Source organism: Numida meleagris, chromosome 5 (assembly GCF_002078875.1).
Source record: "Numida meleagris isolate 19003 breed g44 Domestic line chromosome 5, NumMel1.0, whole genome shotgun sequence".
Classification (NCBI taxonomy): Eukaryota; Metazoa; Chordata; class Aves; order Galliformes; family Numididae; genus Numida; species Numida meleagris.
Window position 1 is genome coordinate 15,946,217 of NC_034413.1, and position 20,733 is coordinate 15,966,949.

The 20,733-nt window shown below is 41.7% G+C and overlaps 1 protein-coding gene across 2 annotated transcripts in view; it reads right to left on the reverse strand.

Annotated features, from left to right (window-relative positions):
• Positions 1 to 20,733, reverse strand: part of PCGF5 (polycomb group ring finger 5) — a 53,258-nt gene that overhangs the window by 24,771 nt on the left and 7,754 nt on the right. The window contains exon 2 of one of the 2 annotated variants that reach the window (XM_021400665.1): positions 8,187 to 8,495. In XM_021400665.1, coding sequence (XP_021256340.1) covers positions 8,187 to 8,298 — 112 coding nt within the window. In that variant the 5' untranslated portion in view covers positions 8,299 to 8,495. Of the gene's footprint in view, positions 1 to 8,186; positions 8,496 to 20,733 lie in introns of those variants that run through there. The other variant, XM_021400666.1, reaches the window with a different exon arrangement.

Below are 20,733 nucleotides of genomic sequence, written 5' to 3' on the forward strand. Positions count from 1 at the left end.
AGTCTCTAAGCGCTGCCACCAAGTCCAGTGCATGCACAGTATGGCACTGCATGGTACTCTGCAGACAGGGAGCTCAGAACAGAGCTAGGTACAGGGATGTATGAGAGCTCAGTTCAACCCTAAGGACATGAGTGCACTTCTTCTTAAACCAAAGCGTGAAGTACTTAGCATTGGCATACAGATGAAGGAATTTGTAATCACAGAACTCTCCTTATGTCACAGAATTTTTGTAATTTGTTAAATTACTGCACCTAATTGATTTTTGCACATGTGTTTCCTAACACCTCCACAGGGTAAGAAATCCATTACGGAATGCTGAGTGTGATGTTTTGTACCAACAAGATTCCTTTAGTTTTCTACATGCTTTTTATAACTAATACCCCGAAAAAACCTCCACATCCCCTCTCACCTGTAGCTGGATAGCGGGGCGCTTGATCCCCTGAGGTCAACCAAGTGTCACAAGCGGCTACCAAAGTCACAGATGAAGCAGCATCACTTTCCTTAAGTCATACTTTTTGAACAGATGTAGCCACAAGACATAATGCACTGCAAAAACAGACACTAGGGCAGAAATAGAAGCCCTACAAGTGTCCAGACCTGAATTACTTGCAAACAGCCAACACCATTTGAGTGTGTCTAATGTGCACAGATGGATTTTCATTAGTTGGCCAAACAACATAATCCAATACCTTCCAAAAACATTCTTGCTCATCTTCAAGTGCTAGTTACTGTCATTTTACTTTTTTTGATATTTTGATAGTCCTAAAGATTACATGCAAAGTCATTTGAATTGGAAAGAAAAACAGAACAAGCAACACCCAGTAATGCTGATGAATACAAATTCTGATATACTCTTCAGGAGGAAGGTAGGATGAAATGAGCTTGTCTTTCTGAAAAAGGCACTTCCAGCATCAAGTCATTAATTCATCTTGCTGTACTCCAGCAAGCAGAAACAAGCCAACCACTAAAAGGTCCAGTTCTCAACAACTAACGGGAAAAGAGAAAGAGTACACAATGTGCCGTAAAACCATGATGGAGAAGGCTCATTAATTAACTGTAATGTGCATTGTACTCCCTGTAGAAAAGTGAGAAATATTTCAAACACAGGACTGCATGGAGACATTTAGATTTATTTTATGTGAGACTTTTTAGAGAAGATAGCCTAGAAAATGAAATATTGCCAGAATTGCAGTAGTTAACATTGCTGAAAATTAGATCCTTCCTGTTCTTTAACAAAGGAGGCGCCTTCTTCCTAATAATAATAATAATAAAAAATCAGGATATTTTGAGTGCATGATTCTTATATATTAGTGAAGTAAAGAACACCAAAGGAAAAAAAATGTAGATACTAGGACTAGGGATGAAGTCAAAGGTCTAAAGAAGATGAACCCATTAAGCCTTAAATCAAAGATAATAAGAAGTCTGAAACAAAAGTCCTAGAATAAGCACTTCCCAGATTATTTGAATGAGAATCTAAATAACCCCACTCCGCCTAGTTTTCACAGGGAATCTGAAACATGCTATTGTCAACAGAGCTCTTTAAATGCAGCATGTGGTATCTCAATCACGGTATCTACACTGTGTTCAAGATGGCGATTATATTCTACCTTGGACAGGAGAAACTGTACCAACCACTGGCAGGAGATGACAATGCTGATGAGAACTACAAGGTTAAGAATTTAATGCTATCCCAGAAATTCCATTAGTTGGAGAATCTCAACTTTAACGTTTTCAAAAAGCTGAGAAGCTAGTATGATGATGAAATATTTAAGTCTAACACGGTGAGAGATAATGGCCACATGGAAATTCAACTGAAAGTCATTGTGGTAAGTAACGTAAGGTTTTGGTTTATTCTAGACCTTTTCTAACTTGATTTCACAGAAACTGAGCTAGAGATAAGCCTGTTTCAATGGAGAACAACAAGTGAGATGAAATTTCTGTTCTGCTATTCCTCTAACAAAGGAAATGGTTAGTCTAAGTCTTTTGTAAGCCTCCTTACAAAAGGCTGTTTGGTGGCCACAATAGTGTCTCTATCAATTCAGTTTTTCCTACCTGATGCCAATTTTAAACAACTGATTAAGAATTTAAGTTTTGGAAAAAGTGTTACAAACATTGTCAGTATTGGTCAACATTAATTTTGGAAGTGACAGACTCTTAAATCCTAACCCTCTCTTATTTGGGAAATTTCTTGCGACAAAGATTCTAAAAAGATTAGCACAAAAACTTCCAGAAGAAAGTTTCTCTGTGCTTCAGGAAAGGTATGTCTGAAATTCTTTGAGAAGAATTTAATTCCTTTCACTTGCTTTTGGGATATCAAGTCAGAGAAGTTCTTGAAGTCTCTGATAAGATGACAGAGATCCTTTGGAAAGGACTTGTTCGTGTGCCTTGTAAAGGTATATTAAACTTGCCTCTGCTAGGCCTTGTGATTGTTCTCCAAAGCGAAAGGACATATCTGAGCCAAGACTTTCATTTACTGCTAGAAGGAGTTTGATTACCACTCAGAAGAACTCTATACCACAGAACCATAGATAATTAGCATGTTTATTTAAAGTCAGGCGATTGACTCCTGAACCCTCACAAATACTGGACAGTGTTAAACATAAAGCCTACTAAAATCCAAACTAATATAACTTGAAGAACTATTTATATAAACTAATCTATGGAAAGAAACAGAATTCCTCAGTATTTATATATTTACATGCTCTCTTCATACCTTTTCTGAGAGAGGATGACAGCCTTGAAAGCCACATGGGTCCAAGAAAGACACTAATAATTAATAAGAGCTCAATCTCCAGTGTGAAAGGTCTTGGAGTAGAATACATACTGGCACAACATCATAAAGAACTATGAATTATAAGCCAGTCCTACATGGATGTATTCCCTACGTCCAATAAAGCTAAAGATCTGGACCAAGTATTTGTGCAGCCAACACAAATCATGATGTCATCTTGTACCACAAAAAAAAAAGCCCAACACTGAAATTGTAAATCAATACTGTCATAATCTAAAACAACTTCCCCCCTCCCATGTAAAGTTATGGTGCTATGAGGATTTCCCTGACAAAAGCTAAATGTGATTTACTGATAGCAAACGTAGTCAAAAAATGTACACAAATTCTAGCACTCATGAATAATGAACTGATATGTGCTACTCCTTGTAGGAGGAGGATAATCAACCAGTATTTTCAGATATGATAGGTATAATCTTCCTCTTCTCAACATAAAACACTGAACATTTGTCAAAGCCTGTCACTTTGAAGCTTCAGAAAATGGGATGGAGTCTAAGTGTTGGATGAAAAAGGGACTCTTTAAATAAAATTACATTACAGATATTTACTTCAGTACTCCAGGGAAAAAAAGACCTTTAACACTTCTAGTTCAGATAACAAAATGACATGATTTCCACTTGCTTTATGGTAGGTCACCGTGACGATGAACAGGCAAAAGAAAGCAGTTTAACCAACAGATGTGCAATGTGTAGAATTTTGAGGTACATGCAGCACATGCCAGTGAAACGAAGACCTGTATTTCCTGACTGTACTATGACAGTTTGGATGAGCCATAATAAAAGTCACAGAAGATGATTCATTACAATTGATAAAAGTAGTCGTGTGACATATGCTAATTGGCAGGCAACCATAACATACTACACAATGCTGCATTTTCTAACACAGAGCTATCTGGTTCATGCATTCTTTTAGATCTTGGTACTCAGCTGCAAAATACATATACACGTGTCAGGACTGCACTGTATGTCATCTTACACTAAGAAGTACACGTCTTGTGCACCCCTAGATACTGTTTACTGAGAATAGGGTATTATTAAAATATTGATCACCTAGGAACCTAAATAAAGTTTCATACTGCATTTTTCTAATTAGTTTAATTAGTTAATCATGGAATGAATTCTTCCAAGAATGCCCTCTCTCAAACTTAAGTTGAGAGTGCTTAAGCACTCTTTCAGCCAGGGAGGAAAGGAAGAATGCAGTATATGCACAGATAGTGGAATATCAAACTCATCTCAGTGACGGCACAGATGTGCAACAAGTACTTAATTAGCTACCTTAAAAGTGCATTAAAAATACTTACTTTAAGGGAAAGTCTCTGCATAAAACCAGGACAGAAATCTTTAATACACTTAACTGGCTTTCTCAGAAAATAGACACGTGAGACTACTCCGCTGTTAATTACAGTTATCAGACACAGTCAGGCGGGTTCTGTCAGAAAGGAGAGAGCGTTGACCAAGAAAGCTTGCTTGGTTTGAAATCTCTTTCAAGGTTAAGACAGATCTGCTAAGCTGCTTCATGCCATTTACTGGAGCTGCTGCAGGACAAGGAGCACAGAAGTAGCTCAGCTTGCTTGTCTGAGGGTGGGAAGCTTTGCTGCAGTAAAATTCTTTCAGGATCTCTTGGTGAGAGCATTAGCGTTTTGGAGCATACAGCAACATCTGAAAAACACTGAAGTTGCAAGATTATTAATTTTATATTGAAATTTTCAGCTCTGGATGTTTTCCAGATGGAAGGGCATTTCTACAGTTCCTATACTGCGCTGGTTGACAATTTCTTAATGCAAATGCTAGAGAGGCCAAGTAGGAGCAATGCATCCTTTCACCTCCTCCTCATAAACAGTGAAAACCCAGGGATGAATGCAGCCACAGGTGGCAGTTTGCCTTGCAGTGACAAGATAACTGAACTCGGGATTCTGAGGAAGGCTGCAAAGTTAAACACAAGCTCGGAAAGCTCACAAGCTCACAGAAAACATGGGCCAGCTAATGAATGAGGGACACAACTCAGGAATAGGTAACACCAACGTGTCTGAAGTCCTCAGTGTCTTGTTTGCCTTCAGAGACAGAGGCTGAACTCAGATGTCCAAGTGCACCAGTGTGATTTGGGAAGGAGTGGTATGACCAGCAGCCAGGAAGCAGCAGGTTAGGGCCTACTTACAGAAACTGGATGCATTCAAATCAATGGACTAGGTAGGATTCACCAAGCTGAAAGCTTACCTCCATAATGATGGTGGTTACAAAGGGCATCTGCCTGACTGGAAAAAGGCAGTGTGTTATGCTCAGCTTTAAGAAGGACGAGAAGGATGACTGGGGCAACTACTGCTAAATAGCCTCCCCTAACTCCCAAGAAAGACAACAGAACACGTCGTGTCTCTTAGAATCAACGTCCTACTATTAGAGGGACAAGAAGGCAATCAAGAATAATCAACATACATTTACCAAAAGCAAATCATGGTTGAGGCTAATAGGTGCCCTGAAAAACAGGTTGCACCATTTGAATGGCAATTACAGAACTGATGGAGCCAAACTCTTCCTAGTAGTGGCAAATGGTGTAACAAAAAGCAACAGCTGCAAGTTGTTTGGGAGGACATTCAGAAACATTTCTTCACAAGGTGAACTGCACGGTGCTGATACGGTTCTTCAGAGAGGCTGTGGAGACTCCACACTTGGAATTTTTCACAGCTCAGCTATTCAGGGCCATGGCCTGTCCTGCTGTAGCGCTGGCAATCAAACTGCCTCATACATGAGGTTGGCCTACACAGCTCCAGATGTCCCTTCCAACCAACATCTCTGTAGTCATTTAAACAGCCTGACATACTGTAGGACACTAAAGATTGTTCCTGAGGAAAGCTTATTTGCCAGTTTTTGCAAGTGTTCACGGTGCTAAGCAATGGAGTGACTCGGGAGACAGATAATGGGACATACTGCCAGCTCACATCTAGCCTGCTTCACCCAGTAGTGTTTACACATACAAGGGGACAGAAAAAGGTCTCAGCACAGAAGGCAAAATCCTTCTGTTGAAAGTAGCAAGGAATGAAAGGGTGCATAGAATAATGCATTATTCTGGCAGTGTTGTAAGCATTTGCTTCCCAACAAACGCAGGAAAATTCATACTACTGATGCCTACGTTGCATTTAATCTTTCCAGTAAATAGTGAAATAGTGGAGTTCAGATGTCTGTCCAACATTTACAAAAACCCCATCAGAAACATTGCTTTTAAAAAGACACACATTTCTCAACGCAGAACTTCACCACTTAACATTTTTCAGTAAACACAGATGTTCATTAACCACTAACTGATTTGATTACTGTTCATCACATCAGTTACTACGATCGCCAGAGAACATCTATATCAATACACACTTGCCATCCTTTCCATAGGAATAGACCATATTCCCAGCATCTAAAGAGTTTATCATGCTTCTTAAACTGTTAATATCTGCAGATTTTACTCATTTGTACAACAGTTTTGAATTACAGCAATGAGCAGCACAAGACAAGCACCAAAGGAGAGTTAAAATCGTTAGAATTTGTGATGACTATTTGGCTGTGGATGAAGAATCATACCTACATGTCAAAAAAAAAACAACAAACCAAACGTATATGTATTCTGAAAGCCAAAGTGTAAAATAATTCATCACAGTATGCTCCTGAATTCTGCAACATACACAACACCTCTTCCTCCACAGACATAAGGCTTCCCTATCAACATTTGAAGTATTTTCTCTTCCATCATCATAAGCATCATATATTAGCAACTAAGCTGCTACAAAGATTCAACACCTTCTTTCTTGCATGTCTACTTAGTGACCCAAACACAGGACGGCTTTTGCAGGAGGAGACCTGCGTACCTACCTGGAAGCTCGGTGAGCTTCACTTGGACTAACCAGCCACAGAACTGGGGGCCAGACAGTAACAGAGCTGTCTCAGTGAGCTCACAATCCACAAGTGAACAAAAGCAACAGATGCTGATGAGAGAAAACGCTCCTTCTGCCATTACAGTTTTGTAATGGGAATGAAAGTAAATAAACAAATAAATTACCTAAACAGAAAAAATCCATAATAAAACTGAGGTGGTTTTTTTTTTTGGTTTGTTTATTTTTGGAGTCTGAGATGATTTCTGATGCAACATTTTTGCTTCATCCCAACTTTTGAAAAGTCACAGTTCATTAAACTTCAGCCATAACTAAAAAAAAAAAGATTAATACTGGAAGTTTTCCACTTATTTTATAGGGAAAGATTAACAATAACAGCTAATATACCTCTCTCTCATTTTATTTCAAGATGTTATAAGGGTGCTCTGCTTAACTTTTTTCCTCTTGCAGTCAAGATCCTTTACCAAATAACCTGAAACAGAAGAATTTTTTAACCCTTAACTGATACTAGACTTGGAAAAAACCTGTTCAAAATTAATTTTTCCTCAGAAAGTAAGCTAATAATAAGAGTATTGTAATGGTAAGCAATATTATAGGAATGACAAGTTTTAATTCTTTGTGCGCTTGGTATGACTGACCAGAACACACAAGGCTCTGGATAGGTAACAACATAGCATCAAAATAACAACCACAACAACAACGTTGCACAAAAAGGACAGGAAATGCTAAGACATGGCTTTGAACTGATATTTACTATAGGTTTAAAAAGGGGAAGTCTACCCGAAAATACACAGTTCCCCTAACTCTTTTCTGGAGAATTCCAATTTTAATTGGAATTATACCAAATTCTCAAGAAGGTCCCAGTGAGCTATTTTATATTCAGGAATACATCTAAAAATCCTGTGTGTGTAAACAATTCCCCTTACGGAAGTAAGCCTGCTGAGCTTGATAGGACCACTAGCACATCCAACATCACTCATACACCAATGTTTCAGAAGCACTGGGAGTGTAAGACAAACTGAATAATCTCTTCTGAGTCAGTTTCAAAGAGATCTACTCCTTAAGTAAGCATTCTGCCAACTTTCAAGTACTCCTACTCACTGTGCCACGGAAGGCACTACAGAGGTAGGTGAGCTAGGCCCAACCGAAGTGGTGTACCACAGTGCACACAGCCAACAGTTGCCCTGGCTTCAGTTTCAAAGCAGTGCAGCTCCATTATCAGAGTACCACACCTAACCAATAGTCTCGTTCTGAGCGGGCTGTGGTGACACATGTGTGTGCTGTGCCCAGCACCACCACCTCGCTCAGGGGAGAGGAAAGGGGCATCCTCGCCCTACAGGATGCTGAGGAGAGCATCCACAGCCTCAGGGGTACCCAAGTGGCAGAGAGGTACCCAGGACACCCCACAGAGTGTTCCATGCAGCACACCACCAGTAAATAGAACACTGCACAGAGGTCCAACGAGACATCAATCGAAACTTCCAGGGGTGCCACTTACAAAGGACGGATGCGTGGCGAAGTACTTACAGGTGTGGAGGCACTCCGTGACTGTGGTGGGCTTGATGAGATAGCCTTTGCAGATGTAACAGGTGATATGTGGATTGAAATCTTTCACCAAGTGCTTCCTCTGCGCAGCCATTCGTGGGGCAGGACAGGCTGCCGGAGTGCTGGAGCTCAGGGAGCGGATCTGCGAGGTGCTGCTGCCCGCCGTTCAGGAGAGCTGCGGTGCCGCTCTGCGCAGCGGGACTTTTCCAGGCATTTGCTCGCGGGGCGGGAGCTCTCAGGGGGCCGAGGCTCGTACCTCCCGCCGCGGCGTCAGGCGAGCCATCTCGGGACCTGCAACACACGTGGAGACAGAGCCGCGTGAGCCGGCGGTGCGGGCCGACGCCCGCCGACACGCGTCGCCATCGGCCTGCCGGGGCTCAGGTCGCCGTTTATGTAACCGCGGCGGCCGCTCTCCAGCCGAGCCCCGGCCCGCCCCGCCGCCCTCCCGGGGCGCCGGCCGCCGCGGGGTGACAGGTGCACCTCCCGCCCGCCCCGCCGGGGCCCGCGGCCGTCCCGCCGCCCGCTCAGCCCCGGGGAGGCACGACGCGCTCCGCAGGCCTCGCCGGGCCCCCGCGGAGAGGAGCAGTGCCCTCCCTGCCCCCCCGCCCCGCGGCCCTCCGGACGGGGCAGCCCGGCCGCGGGCGGGCTCTTCCCCCCTCAGCCCGAACTCCCGTCCCGCCCCACCCGCGGCGCCCCCCCGACCCCCGCGGTACCTGGCGGAGCCCCGCGGCCTCGGGCGGGCAGCCGCCCAGCGAAAGAGAAAGGGAAACGGCGTGCGCCTCCCTCCCCCTCCGAGCGCTCCCTCCCTCCTTCCCTCCCCGCCGGCTGCCGCGGCCGGTCCCAGGGCGGGCGGGACGGGCGCGCAGGCGCTGCTCCCCGGCCGAGCCCTGCTGCGCCACCGCCCGCAGCGCCGCGCCGCGCCGGGAGCCGCCCGCAGCCCCGAGCCGCCCCGCGGGCAGCGGGGGCCACAGGTAAGCGCCGGAGCGGCAAGGAGCAGAGCGGCACCTGGCTGCCCCGCTCCGGCCCTTGCGGCGTTCCTAAAGGTCCTTAAAGGTAACCTCAACTTTTGCCCCTGGGAAGGTGATGCTTCGGACCCTTTCCCTGCCCTCGCCTTCCCTCTCTCGAACTTTCACGGAGAAATAGTGAAGCGCCAGACCGAGTTAGGGCCCGCCGCCACCAACCAGCCGGGGAAACGCTAAGCGCGCGTGAGAGCTGTCTCCATGAGCAAACCCTCCGCTCGCCGCCCCTGCTCCCAGGAACGTTCCAGCACCAGGAAATTCTTCATAAAACCAAAGCGGCCTTAGTGGTCTTTTTCAATTGTAGTATCTCTAGAAAATGTTAACGCTCGTTCTAACACTAATGACAGCAATACATGGAGGCATTCCTTCCGTTAGCTGCAATGTCCTCGCGCTACCTGACACCGCAACTGGTCTTTGCCCTTCCATTCCGCAGCGGGACGCTCCCGCAGCAGTGCCCCTCCGTTCGGGTCCCCTCCCCTCGGTTCCTGCCCCCGGCCGTGCTCTCCAGCACCCACCTGCCAGGCCGGGCCGGGGGCAGGAAGGTTTCTCATTAACGTTTCGGTGGCACGGTGAATGCACGACAAAGTGGGCAGCACTGACACGAAGTAAAGATACTGAGGGCAATCATGCTTGAAAGTTGAAACTGCAGAAAGCACTGTCCTGAAAGGTGGCAAGATCGTTGCTAAATGAACATTGCTCCTTTGAAAGCACAGCTTGTGAAGCATGTTACTAGGAGAGAAGCTAAATTCTTCTTCATGTAAACATTTTACTTAGCAAAAAGGAGTATTTTAGTCAGCAGTCGCGTTTTGTCAGTTTAGCAGAAGTTGACAATTTCAGAATGAGCACGAGCGACCCGGCTTGGGCTACGCACGCATTTACAACAAACATCTGCCAATGCTCTCCTGACTGTTTCAACATGACTGTGGCTGGTAAGATGTGTTTTAAAAATAAACTGGATTCTAAGTTTGAGATTTCAAAACATGTTTTATCAAATCTCACTACTGGAAAAAAAACAAAAAACACATTTCCTAAACAAATTTATCAGCGAGGCTCATGTTTACACAATAATGGATACACACCGTTCTATCCAGGCACACTAAAAACACAGAGTCCTATCTCTATTCTATCATGTAGCCCATACAAAAGTAACTGCACAGCAGTCGTGGTGCTCGGAGACATGCCCCATTGGCATGGATTCCCACACACCATTCTGAAACCTTACTGAAGGGGCACCAGTCACTTCGCAGGCAGAGGACAAACACCATATTCTTGCTCCATCTCCCTAAAATTTAGGAGGTCGGCTCTGCTGGTACCACGCTGTATTTATGAGGTGCTGAATGCTTTTAACTCTGAAAACAAGGCTGAGGCACTTAGCACCTTCCAAGACCACAATATAAAGCAGAAATGAGAAGCACTGTGAAAGAAGCTCTTATTTCATTATCTGAGGAAAGCAGCGTAACGAAAATCTTTAGATACTTGTGCCTACTTTACAACAGGAGGAAGGAAATTGCATTAATAAATGCTTACAAATTTACTGCTATTTCAAAAATAGTTAACTTCCAACATTGCGTTTACCAGGTATAGTAAAAGCACAGGGCCATGGAACTGATGGGAACATTTGGATCTACTTAGTGCAGTTAAAAGGTAACAGTGTAGTGTTTGAATCAAACAAAGTGGTCGTTCTCAGGTTAAGAGAGAAACAAAATTAACAAAATAAACGGAGCTACTTCTGGTAAATATGTATTGTATATTTACAGCAGCAAATGTGCTACAGAGCATATCACAACCCTCAACATGATGATGAAAATACAGTTCATTTCCCTGTGTGTCTTAAACCTCTGACTTCACTATTGACTGACTTGTACTCAGTGTCCTCTAACACAGTAATTTCTTTTTTTTTTTTTAAATAAATCTGTTAAGTCCTTCTTTACATAAATGATCTGGTCTAACAAAAAAATAAAGGTTTCCATCTGAGCATTACTGAAGTAGAAGAGTGGTTTATTGAAAACCTCGAACAACTCCTGAATCATCCCAGTGCAAAACAAAGTGATTCTTTACGTTTGGTATGAATAAAGTGCATATTTAAAGGAACGCATAAGAACCTGTGAACTCTGTGCATTTCACTATTTTTACTTGTTAATGCAACTCTGACATTTTTGAAAAGTATCAATATTTGATGCCAGAGCTCAAGTAAACTCGAGAGAGAAAATAACCATTGGTCAATATAGCAAAGCTCCCAGTAACATCTGAAATGAGTGAATAATTCTAATTCTGCAGGTAAATCCACATGAGCACAAGCTTACATCCATGCAATCTGAATATTTAGAAGGAAGACGCAACATTCACTTTCACTGAATACCGTGTCTCTACACATTTGATGGGAATGCCATTTTAAGACTTTCAGAACTTGAAAACATCACGGAATTGCTCAGCTTGAAAGAGATCTCCTGAGACCATCTAGTGCAAGCTGAACAGGGCCAGCTACAGACACTTATTCAGGACTGTGTCCAGTCAGGATTTTTTCCCCACAGGCAGAGACTCCACAGTATCTCAGGGTAATCTATTCCAGTGACTGACCACCCTCCCAGTTAAGTGTTCTCTTGCGTTCAGATGGAATTTCAGGTGCCCTAACAGTGAGCACAGTGAAGAACAGTTTGAGTTGCTTATCTTCATTCCCTCCAATATTTATACCCACTGTTAAGGCCTCCCAGAACCTTTCTTCTCCAAGGGGAGCCGGCCCAGTGTTCTCAGCCTCTCCTCATAAAAAAGTTGCTCCAGCCCCTAATTCATCTTTGTGGCCCTGTGCTGGACTCGCTCCGTATCTTCTTTGTACTGATGGGCCCGGGCACAGCACTCCAGATGTGTTCTCACAAATGCTGAACAGAGAGGAAGGATCACCTCTCCTTTAGTGAGAACTATTGGTGATAGGCGGATGGTTGGACTGGATGATCTTGTAGGTCTTTTCCAACCTTGGTGATTCTATGATTCTATGATTCCTGACCTGCTGGCAGCTTACATGAAATCACCGTATGTTTACTCAGGTATGAAAAACAGACCTATTGTATTGGCATTATTCTGGCTTCAAAGGCAGTTCTTCCTTCTAGTACAGAGCCTTGCATTGTGCCACAACAGTTATTTTTTCACACACAACTGATTTTTGGTGACAAGATGGAGAGGGGAGTTTGCCTTTGAACCACTGGAGATTGCAACAGCAGGAAGGACACCAGATGTGCATCCATTTGCCTGGGCACTCAGTTTCAAAACAGTGATCTGGGATGGAGTTAGAAGCCATGAGGAACTGAAATACTGGTGGTATCCTTAACCTATCCTGGTTTAGTCTTATGGCAGATTACAGTTTCAATGGACTTTGGTCTCCTATACATCATCATTAGTTTCCTACAGGATACTGAAAAAATGTTTTGTGGCTTGTGGTACGCTCTGTAGACTGAAATGGAGGAGGCATTATTTCACAGTTGTTTGTGACTGTGGGGAACTACAGAATGACCAAAGTAGTCCTTTATAGTCCTATGTTTCATATAAACTCACAGCCATTCTGTGTAAAGTTGGGGCAAGTAAAGGTCACACTTTTGATAATGGCTTCAAGACATAATTTGAAATGACCTACATCAGTCATAAATCTGCTCTCCACGCACCACAAAGAATCACTCTTTTGGTTTCCGTTGGCCAGTTATTTCACTTCCACCACTTGTTAGTCTTCCTCCAAACTGATGGCACTAACTGTATTGCCAGTTCTACTATTGTATACTCTCAAATACTTCTTCTTTACCTATATTGCTGTCTGATTATATGCTTCTGCCCATTCAGTTTCCTTTACTCTGCTCTCTACAAGAGTATCAACTGCTTATTCTGTGGTTTTTCCAGAGAAAAGCTACACAGGAATTAATGCTATCTCAAGTCTCCCCACTACTGTGCAATAGGGAAAAAAGAAAACAATATATCAGTCCGTGAAAATCAGTGACATTATTGGAAAAACCAAAGCAATGTAAAATGCACAGGCCAGCCTGAACATGGCTGCTGTCTGCACAAGCAAGGCTGTGTCTCCTTTGTAAATGTCCAGGATATGTTGGTCGTGTTGGTCATTCTCCATACGTGTATCCCTTGTGGGGCAAAGTTGTTCTCTTTCAGTATAATCGTTTGTTCTAAGTTTGCTAATCAGTTTCCCACAAGACTTCCTAATGGCTATTTGCTATATTTCATTTTTTAATCCTTGTTTCAGTCAGCATTATGTTTCTTACACTATACTGCATTACATGTATGCTATCTATACCTATATTATATTGTTTTCAGTATTTTTTTCCCTGAATATGTCAAAGCCACTCACATCAACATATTCCACAGCTGAGCTAAACAGTGACGTGAAGTGTTCAAATACCTTTAAAAGAGTCTCATCTTTCAGTCTCTGGGAGATGGCAAACAAACTGTGAAAACCCTCCAATGGCTCCCACTAAAATTGTTACTAACAGATTTTGTTTCTTACAGTTGAAAGCTGGCAGGAATGCAAATCAAACTGTATCACACATGTCAAACAGCTTCACAATTATGCAATCAACTTGCACTGCAAATTAAAAACAAGACTTGCTACTAGATCTGAAGTCAAAACAAATTTAAAACTCCAATAAGCTCAGCAAAAGCAAGCCTCAAGAAAGCTCCTCATGCCAGTTATAATGGCAGAACCAGCAAACAAAGAAACTCAAAAGGAATAGAGAAGGAGCAACCAAATGTCCTCATCTTTTACAAAACAAATTAATGATATTCAAAATGTCTTAAGGTTTGTTAAGTATGTTAAGCATCCTATTTCAATTGATTTTCAACAGGAGTTCTATTTCCAGCCCTCTCAAGAATAAAACCCTAAACTCACTAACATGTTGTTGGATGGACTATATTTCATTTGCACTGCATGGGAAGACTCTCTCATTCATGGGAACCATCATTTTGTTACCAATTAAAACAGTAGACTTCACTGAAGGAAACCTAATACAGATATTTGTGAACGTCATTTTTACTTCCTAAAATAAATAATGTTTGTTTGTTTGTTTGTTCTCCAAGTAAATTAAGTAAAAATAGGAGGTAGGCTAAGATACTTCAGCCTTAACTTCACATTATCATACGTTTTTTTAACAGGACTTTACCATATATACTGAGTCAAACTCTGTGCAGCAGCATTTTCCATGTGTCTATCCAGTCATATGACTATAGTCATAGCTGAATTTGGCCTACTGAGTTAGATAAAAGGCATTATTTCCATATTTCCCTACGTTTAATCAAAAACAGAAAATCTTCATGCATTTTGGATATTTGTAAAAGTTAACACTAACAAACAAGAGTCACTCCAGATAACATTTTTCTGAAAGCATTATCTCAAAATATTTATAATTTTATCAATATACTGATGGGAAAAGATTAAGCAAAACTGATACTTTTAATTGATTCCTCATTTCAATGATGTACCAGTTTTAGGGTGAGACAAGCTGAGGATTCTAGCCAGAAGCTATTCTCAAGTGAACAATCACTCCTCAGCCCATAACTTGGCACCATATGCCAGTTCTGAAGTCATATTAGCTTAGGAAGTTGACAGTGCTGGTTTCACAACTTTATTCCCGTGACTGCAATAAATCATAAAAGTTTGCATAAGCAGTGCCATTTCTTGACAGTATCATCTTTAGAGTTTTCTAAAGAATACATTTATAAAACAATTGTCAAATATGCAAAATGTTTAGGGTTTTTTTTTTCTTTTTTGGTGATTACAAAATCACGGCCTTCAGATTCTGTTTGCATTCAAACAGCATATTCTGTGTTGATGTACATTTGATCAGACTGAGCATCAAATAAACTGAAAGCTGGAAACTGTGTTTATGTCCCCGCATCTTGAGCTTTCTCACTACAATGGTTACAAGTCAGAGCTCATCATGGTGCAAGTGAGATCATGTGGGTTTTAGCTGTGTAAAGTAGTACAGTTTGGACTCTTGTTAGGCTCTGGACAGAACAGGACTGAGTTCCTCCCAGAATACAAACAGTATACATAATTCTGCTTTTAAAAAAAGCTGTACTGTCTTCAAGAGTTCATTCTCAACCGAGTAACTTGTCCAATATCATCAAGTAGACAGGAACAAGAACTACTTCCGTAGGAAGAAAAATATGCTAAGAAATGTAGGTAATATTTCAGGAGATTACATGCTTTTGAGTAAAAAAAAAATAAATCTGTGCTTAAGCACATGAGCACAGGCAAAGACCTTCTAGAGATGCAGTTGTTTAAACAAAATAATGTCTGTTTTGGTCTGTAAGGATCAAATGGCACTTATTGAAGGAGCCAGACAAATGCTCAATTTGAATCATTCTATTAAGACTATTGATTTATATTTAAAAAGAGACCTCCATCTCCTCTTAAGAAAGCTATTATTTAGCATTGTGTGTGCAAAAAGCCTCATGTATTCTGCAGAAGTACTATACTTAAATAGCAAGTCAACTGTGTTTATATTTCATATTTAGGCCCTGATTCTAGAAACTCTACCACTCATGCTTCACTATGCATGCCCACGGTCCGCATGAGTCCACAATTCAACTCATTCAAATGGGTGACTATTCACATGCATCAACCTTAGCACCGAAGTCCATGCAGCAGGGTACATATATATATATACAAAGCTCATTTTTTCATATTTTTCAAAGATGTATAAAACGAACAGAGATCATGCACCATTCTTTACCGATGTTTTATGCCTCGGTGCTATTTCTAATCTGTACTGCTACACTTCCAAGTCCTGCAGTTACTGTCAAACACTTTGGATTCTAAGAGCCTAGGCTGATCTCAGATACAATACCTCATCTTCAGACTGCTAGCAGCTTTTGTATTATTTAACTATATCCATTCATTAAAAAGACAAAGACAACAACTTTATTTTCAACATTTTCCACAATTAGTAATGATTTGAGCTGCCTATTAAAAGCATTTCAAAAAAGTTTTCTAATGCAGACGATAAACTATGCTAAAGATACCATACAACATCCGACTATTCTACATTACTACAACCTGTTCATACTTTGCTCAGTTTTTTTAGATGTGATTGTTCAGTGTTGTGGTAAGTTAAGCTTCTACAGGCCTAAAGTTAGGAGTTTTCATCTATCAATTTACATGACAAATCTCACTCCATTCCCTAATCTAAAATCCTTGGTAGGCTTTTAAGAATAAAAAGGCATAATACTCTTAAAATGATTTGCCTTTATCAGAAATGCATAGATGGAAATATGAATTTTTGACAAGGTATCAGGCTTATGAGAACTTGTTGATACATATAACACATATCTTGCTCCTATCATCATCATGCTGTCTATTTAATAATTCACATTTAAATACAAGACCTTAGTTGCCACTGCTCGGTAGGAATAAAATTAAGGAGATTTACATTTTCCCACTGAGAAATCTGGAATGCTGTCTAGTGTATTATCCTTGTGTCTTTTAAACTTGTCAGAAATGCCTATGCCATCATAACCCTCTGTCAGTCAGGAACTAAAATATGTATGTTGGGGCTATGTCTTCTACTAAGCAGCAACTTACCAAAATCACAAGAGAAACCATTGTTCCAAAAGACATCAAAAGGAGGTACCTTCAAACAGAGACTGCCAATTTACACTTCTATCCAGCATATTTTAAATCTGTTCTACAATTTTCTTCATTTTGCTGTTCTACCACATCATTTTCTCCTTCTGTTTATGGCTTTCATCCTACAAAGTGCTTTAAGAACCAGTAAGATGATTAAGGGATTGCAGCATCTGTCATATGAGGAGGGGCTGAGAGAACTGAGATTCTTCAGCCTTGCTCAGGGGGGAACTTATCAATGTGCATAAATACCTGGGGGGAGGAGTAAATAAGATGAAGTAAGAGACTTCTTCACATTGTCCAATGACAGGACAAGAGGCAGTGGACACAAATGGAAACAGGGAAATCCCATTTAAACATAAAACAGCTTGTTTTTTTTTTCTACTGTAAAGGTGAACAAACACTGGAATTTTTGCCCTGCGAAGCTGTGGATTTTCTATCCTTGAACGTTTCAAACCCTACTGACAAGGCCCTGAGCAACCAGTTCTAGCTGATGTGCTTTAAACAGAGGTGCTGGGCTAGACAAACTCCTGAACTGCCTCCAAACTTCCCTCCCAAACCTGTCTCCGATTCTGTGACGTATTCTGGCCTTGAGGTTTCAGAATAACTTATGCGTAAAGATGTGTTTCTGTGTACCCACTATAGATCCTGAAACTTATTCCACCTCTCTGCACTTCTGAAAATTGTACTTATGTTTTGGGGAGAATTTTCAAATATTCTGAGGATGAAATTCTGAATATACCTAACCCCCCTCAAATAAAAGCTGCAGGCATTCTTGGCTTCCACAATTAACCAAAAATCTATGTCTAAATCTACATCTAGATGCCCCTCCTTATGTCTTACATTGAGCTGTTAGGATATCATTTTACTAGGCAATCCATTCTGAAAATGTGCAATAATAAACTGACATTTGCAGATTGCACAAGAGAATTTTATTCCAGAAGCACCTATACCTTGATGACAATCATGAAGGGCAAAGTCAAGGCACTAGTATTCAGCAGATAAAATGTAGCTGTGTCCTATTCATCCTGATAAACACTTGAAACAATTTGCAGATAAAAATTACATTAAAACACAACTGAGGCTAAAAGTACCAAACAATTAATTTATAGTAAAACACACTATAATAGATTGTGTGATGATCTCATAAATCAACAATTCTAAACACAATAGTTAATTCTAATCTCTGAATTTAATGAAAACTGTACCTTTGTTAAAGGCAGGAATGCTCTATCAGTGTATCTGTAAACAAGCTTACCTGCTGTATCAGTTTAGCAATAGTCATGTACACATTATAGGCTACTTAATGTAATCCAGAACCAGAGACACTTAAAAAGCATTTGGGAATCACAGAATCACAGAATTGCAGGGGCTGGAAGGGACCTCCAGAGATCATCAAGTCCAACCCCCCTGTCAAAGCAGGCTCCCTAGTCCAGGTAGCACAGGTAGGCATCTAGGCAGGTGTTGAATGTCTCCAGAGAAGGAGACTCCAAAACCTCTCTGGGTAGCCTGTTCCAGTGCTCCGTCACCCTCACTGTGAAGAAGTTCTTACCCACATTTGTGCAGAACTTCATATGCTTCAGTTTGTGGCTGTTCCCCCTTGTCCTATCGCCACGCACCACTGAAAAGAGTCTGGCCTCATCCCTTTGGCTCCTGTACCTTAGATATTTATAAATATTAATCAGATCCCCTCTGAGTCTTCTTTTCTCAAGGCTGAACAGAACCAGGTCGCCCAGCCTTTCCTCATAAGAGAGGTGCTACAGGTCCTTTATCATCTTCGTGGCCCTCTGCTGGACTCTTTCCAGGAGATCCCTGACTTTTTTGTATCAGGGAGCCCAGAACTGGACACAGTACTCCAGGTGAAGCCTGACCAGGGCAGAATAGAGGGGGAGGATCACCTTCCTTGACCCTTGAATACTGGCTGTTCCCTGTGAAGAAATATCAGAAAACAAGTAGCTAGGAACAGCCCTGTTGCCATTAGTGGGCCCAGAGCAATTCAGAGCCCCTTGACCTCTCAGTGCCTGCCTTCTATGCTTAGGCAGAGCAAGGACTTCATACTTGTAGGTGGTGAGTGTCTGCTACAGACCACCTGATGAGAAAGAAAAAAGAGTAGATGAGGTCTTCATCAGACAACTGGAAAAGAAATCACACATCCGCATATGTTAGTCCTCATGCATGACCGTGACCTTAGCAGTATCTGCTAGAAGAGCAACACAGCTGGGGGCACAAGCAACCCAGGAGGCTTCCATAGAGCACTGACAATTCCTTTCTGACAAAAATAATGAAGAGAGATGCTTTGCTGGATCTGATTCTTACAAACAAGAACTGTTTGGGGCTGTGAAGGCTGGGGACAGTTTTGGCTGCAGCCAGGCTGAGATGGTGGATCTGAGATCCTGAGAGGTGGGAGAAAGGCAATAAAAGCACAATCAAAGCATGTAAACAGGCTAGATGGTGCTAATCAAGTCCACACGTCCTGATAGGATGTACTGAGGGAGCTGGTGGATGTGTTGCTGCTCAAGGCCATCCTTAATTATCCATTAAAGATCATAGGTATCTGAAATAGTTCCTGAGGACTGGAAGAAAGCAAATGTCATCCTGCCTTGAAGAAGGGCAAGAAAGAGGACCAAGAGAACACAGACCGGTCAGTCTCACCTCAAACACAGGGAAAGGTGAGGGCGCAAATAATCCTAGACATGAAGAAAAAGAGGGTAATAGGTTAGCCAGCATAGGTTTATGAATGGTAAAATGACCTGATCAGACCAAGAGCCTTCTATGAGGAAACGACTGGATTGGTGGATAAAGGGACATCACCCTGACTTTAGCAAACCTTTCAGCACTGACTATATGAACTACATAAACAAAGAGGTGGACTGAAAACTGGTTGAACTGCCAATCTCAAAAGGTTGATGTGTGAATGTCTTTACCATATCTCCACTCCTTCTCAGCACGTATCTTTCCTTCTTCCCATGCTCTGCTTTCATGAGGGACCAATGTCATGGCCATGAGACAAGAGCTCAGCATCAATAATGGTACGTACCTCTGATATAACACAGACTCATCTGGAATTACTGATATAGGTCAGGGAAAAATACAGCCATGGTGGTCAAAAAACCTGTAAAGCATATTGTTCATCAAAGTGAAACAGAGATTTTATTCTAAAAAATGAAAAAAAAAAAAAAAACCACAGATTCATCATATGTGGTCATTTTTCATACAAGGAGCTTGCTATATGTACAGCTGCCAAAGAATAAGTTATGCAGGGAACACTAACAGCCCTGTGTGCCTGCACGTTAGTTTTTTCTTCATCAACTTAATCTTACTTCTGATCTGGGGGTAACTGGGCCAATGTCAAGCTCTAATACGAGTGTGTGTCCCTGTTGTAGCATACCTCTTCATAGGGATACACTCAAGCATGCACTGTCTCTGTCACCTTGACCTTAGTCTCAGGAAATGAATCCTGGGATCTGTTGTAGTTAGCACCACATGGTAAAATAGACAAGAGCCACCAGGGTTTCCTAAAAATCATTACAGACCAGTACGATTCTATTACTCATCAGCTCTGAGTCTGTTTCCATTTGCTCCATAATATGTCTAAAAACTTTAAATTATTTAGCAGCTACTGTATATGCTAAATAATTTAAGGACGCATTTACCATTAGAGTAAGCTTCCTAGACAACTGTGTAAAAGTACACAGTCCTGATCCAAAAGCTGATCAAAATAAAACAAATTTTAGGAAGGAAAGAGCAGATCTACTTTTTGATCTCTCTAGCTTCAGCAACTATGGAAATGAACACAAAGAATGTCCATCAGCACAGCCAAGTCACACAAGGGTCACTATAGGTTCTGCTGTCCCCAAATAGGTAGCTGGGTACCATTTACTGCAATACCAGACAC